At 47.6% G+C, this 8,116-nt stretch overlaps 1 protein-coding gene across 1 annotated transcript in view; it reads left to right on the forward strand.

The window, feature by feature from the left end:
• The window catches only part of LOC128108862 (proton channel OTOP1), a 29,277-nt gene that overhangs the window by 15,743 nt on the left and 5,418 nt on the right, over positions 1-8,116 (forward strand). Inside the window, exons 3-4 of the mRNA XM_052735886.1 lie at positions 4,331-4,389; positions 7,732-7,862. Of these exons, the coding sequence (XP_052591846.1) occupies positions 4,331-4,389; positions 7,732-7,862 (190 nt within the window). The remainder of the gene's footprint in view (positions 1-4,330; positions 4,390-7,731; positions 7,863-8,116) is intronic.

Consider the following 8,116-nt stretch of genomic DNA (forward strand, 5'->3'; position numbering starts at 1 on the left):
TATAATGTCCTCCAGGTTTGTCAGAGATGATAGAATTAAGCCTTGTGGTTTTCTGAGGAAGTCAGTGGAGCTCAGAGAAGACCAGAGATTTGCTTATATCATGGCAAGAAGCAAAGATATTTCCTCCTCCCGAGTAACCCTGGGGGACTATGAACTTGGTTCAGCCAAACTTACCGTTCAGATGCTCTGGACTCACAGCTTGAAAAGACCCTTCTGAAACCGTGTTGAACCCCAGGAAAGGGAAATCATCTTCTGTTCAAAGACACTTCTAGTTCACACACATCTTAGGTTTCGCAGACAGCTCAGAGGATTAGGAATGCTTCTAACACACCATCCCAGGCAAGAGCAGCTGAGAAGAGGTAGCAGAGGAGCTTGGGTAGCTTGGTTCGGTGGTGGACTGGTGGGAAAGGCTGGGAGATCATGATGGGACAAAGGGGAAGGGGCTGCCTCACAGGTAAAAGCTGTTATATCCATTTGATGAATTCTGATTCTCAGCATCTGTGAGATTGTGCCAATAGTGGAGGACCGGGCCTTTCTGAGGAAAAGGAAGTCCCTGGGGTGGCCCTGATCCAATAAATCCTGGGTCCTTATAAGGCAAGCTAGAACACAGGCACACACAGAAGGACAACCATGTGAGGACTCACATTGAAAGGTATCATCTCCAGGTAAGGAGAGAGGTCCCAGGAGAAACTGACTCTGCTGACATCTTGAACTTGGACATTCAATTTCCAGGACTGTAGATGTGTTTAGATTAAGACAGCTTACCTCTGGGACACGGTGATGGTAGTTTGATCAGTTATAGCCCCCTCTCCCCCATCCACAATAGATACCCTTGATCAAATGTAGCCCCATCCACCATAGATACCCTCAGTCCAATGCACCCCCCATCTATAGTAGACATCCTCAGTCCAATGCACCCCCCATCTATAGTAGACATCCTCAGTCAAATGTAGATCCATCTATAGTAGACATCCTCAGTCAAATGTAGATCCATCTATAGTAGACATCCTCAGTCAAATGTAGATCCATCTATAGTAGACATCCTCAGTCAAATGTAGCTCCATCTATAGCAGACATCCTCAGTCAAATGTAGATCCATCTATAGTAGACATCCTCAGTCAAATGTAGATCCATCTATAGTAGACATCCTCAGTCAATGTAGATCCATCTATAGTAGACATCCTCAGTCAAATGTAGATCCATCTATAGTAGACATCCTCAGTCAATGTAGATCCATCTATAGTAGACATCCTCAGTCAATGTGGATCCATCTATAGTAGACATCCTCAGTCAAATGTAGATCCATCTATAGTAGACATCCTTAGTCAAATGTAGATCCATCTATAGTAGACATCCTCAGTCAATGTAGATCCATCTATAGTAGACATCCTCAGTCAAATGTAAATCCATCTATAGTAGACATCCTCAGTCAGATGTGGATCCATCTATAGTAGACATCCTCAGTCAAATGTAGCCCCATCTATAGTAGACATCCTCAGTCAATGTAGATCCATCTATAGTAGACATCCTCAGTAAAATGTAGATCCATCTATAGTAGACATCCTCAGTCAAATGTAGATCCATCTATAGTAGACATCCTCAGTCAAATGTAGATCCATCTATAGTAGGCACTCTTGATCAAATGCACGTGCAGCAGACATTCTCAGTCAAATTTAACCCTCCATCTACCTCAGATATGGTTGCTGGAAATTTTGGGGAGCTTCATCTGGGGTACCCCATATTTCTGGGTAAATTATGGTCCCCCTCAGGGCTCTTAGTCTCATTAATAAAAGAAATGAAGGAAGTACTCAGAAGGAAGCTTGTAGACAGTTTTATTAGAATTTAAAAGGGAAACAACAGATCTGGGAAGTTGCAAGTCTTGGCAGCTGCCAGGAGAAGGGATATGGAGAGGAAGAGAGAAAAGCATGTCTATTGAGGTTAGCAACCAGCCACATGGCAGACAAGCAGCTGCATGAAGAAGCAGAGCAGAGAAAGAGTGAAGGAGCCCCCCCCCAAAAAAAAGCCAAAAGAAGGGAAATGAGGCTTAAAAAAAAGTTATTCTGAGTAACTCAGAAAAATGGGTAAACTTAACCTAGCTCTCATAGTGCAGTTCTAGAGACCGCACAGAGGGTGGGCATTCTGGGAAGGAAAAGCACATTATCTCATTAAGGGAATAATTATTCCTCCCATATGTTTAGCATAGTGTAAAGTGAATCCACTTCCTGAGGGGTGGTCCTTGGGCAGGTGATTGACAGACACAGCTGGGTTCATGCCTATGTTCTGGGTAGATTGGAATGTTAGGTCTCCACCCAGGCTAGAGAGTTTGTTCCCTTGGCTAGGAGGAAATGCTTTTCCTTAAACAGTCTCAATAGAGTTCTGGCCTTTCAATGCTGCTGTAACAATATCCTTAGTCAAATGCTACCCTCCATCTGCTTCAGATAGCCTCAGTCAAACACAGTCCTTCATCCACTGCAGAAATCCTGTGACCTCACCCTGTAATGCTTGGTGCTCTGACCAGGGTGGCAGAGCATAGAAGAGGGTATCTGGCCAGTGTGGAGTGAGGTACCATGTTTGCCAGGGCAACACTTCTGGTCATACCAGGAGCACACTCCTGTGTGTGCATGCATGAGTGTGTGTGTGTGTGTGTGTGTGTGTGTGTGTGTGTGTGTGTGTGTGTGTGTGTATCTGTATGTATATATGGTTAGGCATGTGCACATTGTTTAGGAGCCATCTGTCCTAGTCAGCTTCTCTGCTGCTGTGAAAAAATACTGGCCAAAAGCAACTTGGGGGCAGAGCTTGTTTGGCTTATAGGTTAGAGTCCATCATCGAAGGACGGCAGGGCAGGAACTCAAGGAAGGAACCTGGAGGCAGAGACACTTCTTACTGGCTTGTTCTCTCTAGCTTGCTTACTTAAAATTTTATCTTTATTTTATGTGTATGAATGTTTTGTCAGCACAATTGTCTGTGCCCCTGGAGGCCAGAAAGGGTATTAGAACCCCTGGTCCTAGAGTTATAGACAGTTGTGAGCTGCCATGTGGGTGTTGGGAATTAAATCTTGTTCCTCTGGAAGAGCAGCCAGTGCTCTTAACCACTGCGCCCTTCCACGCAGCTACCATTCTTATACAGCTCAGGTCCAGCTGCTTAGGGACAGCACTGCCCACAGTGGGCTGGGGTCTCCCACATCATTAGCAATCAGTAAACTGCTTCACAAACATAGCCATGGGCCAGTCTGATGAAGGTAATTCCTCCTCCAACGTGACTCTGGGTTGTGTCTAGTTGACAGCCGAAGCTAACTATGACGCCATCTATTTTTGTATTTTGAGACAGGTTTCTTATTGGCTTAGGGCTTGGCAATCCAGCTATGTTATTTGCTCAGTGAGCCATGGGGGTTCAGCTTTTCTGTGGGTCCTGGGGATAGGACTCAGGTCCTCGTGCTTGAGCAGCAAGTACTTTACTTGAGTGAGCTATCTCCTATGTGGTGTATTTCTTTTTTGTTTTTAACTTTCCTTGACCCAAATTTCCTGATATTTAAAGACTGTATTCATTCTTTGACAATTTTATGCATGTGTATAATACACTCTGGTCACATCCATCTTCACCCTCTTTGATCCCTCAGGCACCCACACTAACACCCCCCTCCTCCATCAAGTCCCCTCCCAGTTTCTTGTCTTTTTATTTTGCTTTGTTCATTGCTTTATTTAACCAGGAACCTAAAACACTCCTGGTCCCATGCATTCCAGTCCACAGGGAGACAGCCTGTTCCAGCATCCATGCCTCTCCTTCTCCCTTTCTCCCCTGCACTGTTAATGATGATGGCCAGGGGGCTGGATAGCATAAGTGAGAGCCAAAAGGAGCCCAACCCAACCAATCCTGCTCTTCACTGAAAGTGCTCAGTCTTTGCTTTCTGGACATTGGTGCAGAGTAGCTGTTCAATGGAAAATTATTGAAGAAAACCTGACAAATATGACTGAAGAACAACTTAGGGAGTTTCATGACAAACAGACTGATGCCCACATGCCTATCCCAGACCAGACATCTTCAATCAATTGCAGCACAGCTCCATCCACCAAACAGTTCTAACTCTACCTTCTCAGGAGACCCCCTCAATCAAATACAGATCTCCACCCGTAGCAGACATTCTTAATTCATTGCAGCACTCCTTCCACCTGTCTTGGGAGGCCCCACCTGACTTCTCACAGGATCACTATTCCCACTGCAGAATGGCTCTGCTGAGGAGAGTCATCTCTTTCCCCCCAGTTTCATAACTTCTCAAGTGTGCAAACAGAATGGCAGTTTCCTCACTAATATGTTTTCCTTTATTTCCATCTAGGTCTATTTTCTCTGGGGCCATGCTAAGGATATTATCCTGTCTTTCAAAACCTTGGAAAGGTAAAAACTTCGAGCAATTGCTTTACTTGTTGGTTGATATTTGTTTAGATTAAATGTTAGAAGAAACCAGACTCAGGACTGGCATCCAGCTAGGGCTATCAGCCCTGAGAGCAGAGTTCTGTTCCACCCCGAAAGCAAAGCCCTTCTAGAATGTCCATTTCTCCCAAGCCATTTCTGGAAGACAAGGATGTGGGTGGGAACTTTTCTGCCATCGCCTACTTCCCTTTCATGGCCCTCAGTTTACTCATCTGTGAGGTGGGAGCAGTGAGGTGGCCTACCGCTGAGGATAACTGTCACAAAGTGCATGACCCGTGTCCATCGAGTGTTGGACCTGCCACCAGTTCTCCCTGGTTAGGATGTGGTCAAGGGAAGAATGGCCAGAAGGAAGAGGTGAACTCTCCAAGGGCAGGTTAAATATGGATGGATCGAGGAGTAAACACGTGCTCTGTGGAAAGACCTAGTATTGCATACACCATTTCCTTGGGGGAATCAACTCCTCCCTTCCAGCATTTGAGATGACCACTGGCCTTGAGAAGATTGGTTGATGTGTGACCACTGGGTAGCACGGCTTCAACAGGCTGCAGATGTAGAGATTAAGTCTATTGCCAAGCACATCCTTTGTGTCCCCAGTTTGCACAGGGCTAGTGGCCTGGTGCTGTGGAGTGGGTGGTGATGATACTGAGGCATCCTTGGCTGTGTGGGAGGCACCCTGGGGTTTGCATCCATCATGTGGCTGGGGCAGTGACCTTGGCAGTGATGTTTAACCTTGGTGTCAGGAATACCAGATGCCCCACCTCCTGGGCAAGGTGGGCAGGGGATGAAGTATGCTCACATGGTTCCCCCAAGGGAAAGAGTAGTCACTGAGATCCAGGACCTCCAGAAGCCATCACTTAAGGCTGATGAGGTGGCTCGGTTGGTAGAGTGCTTGTCTAGCATGCATGGCCCTGGGTTCAAGCCCTAGCACTGAATAAACCAGGCATGGTGGTGCTTGTCTGTAGCCCGACTCAGAAATAAGAGATGGGAGAGTCAGGAGGTCAAGGGTCATTCTTGGCTATGTAGGGACACTGAGATTGAGACCAGCCTAGGCCTAGGCTTCCATGGCCACTATCACATCTGGTCTCTACCCATTTCGGGGTGAGGGTATGCTTTTCCATCTGTTAATGTGTCGAGCAAGATGGCAAACATTTTTAATTCCTACAACTCTTAGATTTTTAGATGTCAAGTTCTTTAGAAAAAAGTGGAAGATGAGGTTGTCTCAAGCATATGTCATGACTGAGGCTAGAGTTGAATCCAGGGTGCTCCTCTAGGGAGGGCTGGCCTCACTTGAGGATAGTCGCCACAGTTCTATGCCAGTTACTGTGTTGGCAGTTCTGGCTGGGTCCTGTGGACTTAGGACTTTCCTAGCCTCCTGCATGAGCTGTATGAATGACATCCATCCTGCCACATCCTTTGTCAGTGGCTTCTGCAAAGTTCCTCCCAGGTCGGGATTGCCCCTTTTGGGATTCCATCCATCTCTTTCCCCAGACATGCAGTTGAGAGGGACTATGGTTCTTCACACATCTTAGGAAGCACAGATGGATACTAGAGATGAATCCTGGGATGCATCCTGTCACCATGGTCTAGATGTACAGGCACTAAGTGTGGGGAAGGCCTCAGGCATGGGACATGACACTTGTCCTTAGCTTGAAGGACTTTTTTCAAATTGACCTTGGAAGGCTACCGTTCTTAGGGTGGTGCGTGGCCAAACAGCATGACCCTTGGTGACCTCATACTGATTCTGCGGCTTCAGCAGGCTCAGGATTGGACATGGGAACAGGGAAAGGGGAAACAGAAGGGCAGCTGTGTGCACTGTAATAAAAGAAAGCCACCTGCCAGAGGTAATGGCATTGTCTGGGCTGTCAAAGGCTGTATAGAGCAAGCAGGTTGTGAGTTGTAGCAACAGGGCAGGCACAGGGCCAGGCCGATGGACAGACACCCGTGCTGTCTCCTTTTTTCTGCCTTAGTTCTGGTAGTTGGGCAGATGCCAAGGTAGCCATATCACACAGGAAGGTGCTGCCTTCCCTGGCTCTTGGGATGCCTGGACTCAGCTGGGGTGGACATTTAGGGGAGAGGAAGGGAGGCCTGGGATGAAGATGTTTCTGTGTTCCCATAACTCAATCATGGATAGGTGGTCTCTGAGCTGGACAGGGGAGTATACACGGCTGCCTCTGGGTAAGCCAGGGAAGTACCCACAACTTCCTTTAGGCTTTCCTCTCCAGTCTACTGTTGGATGCCTCTCCTAGATAGCCGGGCTGCTGTGCCTGTAGAGTGCCCAGAAGCTACCTTAAGTGAATACAACTGCAGCCACAGCAGGATGTAGGGAATTCACAGGAGGCAGGGACCAAATGGAGACCATGTGTCCTTCCCATCTCTCTTCTGTTCCCTAGAGTCAGTGTCCGACCTCACATGTGCCCTCTTCCTGATGAGGTCACAGTGTGGTTTAGAGGCTAAGATTGTTTCCACTACTCCAGTATGGCCACTTCAGGTGTGACAGTGGAGGAATTCCTGAGCCTAGCTGGGACTTTAGAAACCCAAAGAGTGATCTGGAGCAGGCTTCTTCTGTGTTTACACTCTGCCCTCCTCCGTGGGTTGGGGCTTCATCCCATACTGTTGGCTCATGGTTACAAGATGACGGCCACAACCTCAGTCTTCATGTCCTTGCTCAAGACTGTTAAAGGAGATGATATTGAAAGGAAAAGGGTCCATAAACAGACTTTTCTAATTCTTATATCATCAAACAAGCAAGAGCTTTTCAGTAATTCACCATAGATTATACATTATAACGGCCCTAGTAAGACAGACCAAGACCAGCTGCAAGGAAAGCCATGAGCAAGTTACTGGCAGGTGAGAAAGCAGAGGAAATGGATGGCGATGGTTTCTGGGTTGGTCAAAGAACATCAAGGGTGTCCCTACTGTCCACAGTCCACCTGGCCCTTCCATCGCCTTCATAGTTCTCTCTGTTTCCCCTTTGGAGAAAGAGTGGGCTCAGGGTGTGGTTGCTTGCCTTTAGTAAATTTCCTTCCCCATGTCCCTGCTCACAAGATGCAGTGTCTTTGATGTCCCACAGACAATGATTTAAAGACAGGCAAGTTCAAGGTGAAGGCAGAATGCCCAGATGCTCTGACTCTCAGCCAGCTGGACCAAAGGCTGAGGGAGGAGGAGTGTGTGTGTGTGTGTGTGTGTGTGTGTGTGTGTGTGTGTGTGTGTGCGCGCACATTCATGGGAGGTCTCAGCCTTACCCACGGGCTCAGCCCTTTCCCAGGGCCACTCAAGAGCAGGTGTCCTGAGATGTGTGCTTTTCAGGTTCGGGGTGATCCACTCGGTGTTCACGAACCTGCTGCTGTGGGCCAACAGCGTCCTGAATGAATCAAAGCACCAACTGAATGAGCACAAGGAACGGCTTATCACGCTGGGCTTTGGCAACATCACCATAGGTGAGGGAGCCTTCCCTGCTCAACCAGTCAGGTCCCTGGGGAGCCACCTGAGCAGATAGACCCTACTGTGGACAGTTTCTCTAACCCCGCAGGCCTTCATTCTGCCTCCCCAAGGCGGTAATTATAGGCTTCACCTGGCTTGGGCGTGTGGAGGCCCAGGGTTATCATTTGGGTGTCTGTCTCTCACAGCCCATTGGCTGGAGAGCTCCATGTCTTTTTTTTTCCACTGTGGAAGATTGGTAGTTTTCTCTGGT

This window comes from Peromyscus californicus, unplaced genomic scaffold (assembly GCF_007827085.1).
Source record: "Peromyscus californicus insignis strain IS unplaced genomic scaffold, ASM782708v3 Scaffold_13__1_contigs__length_99412109, whole genome shotgun sequence".
Taxonomy (NCBI): Eukaryota; Metazoa; Chordata; class Mammalia; order Rodentia; family Cricetidae; genus Peromyscus; species Peromyscus californicus.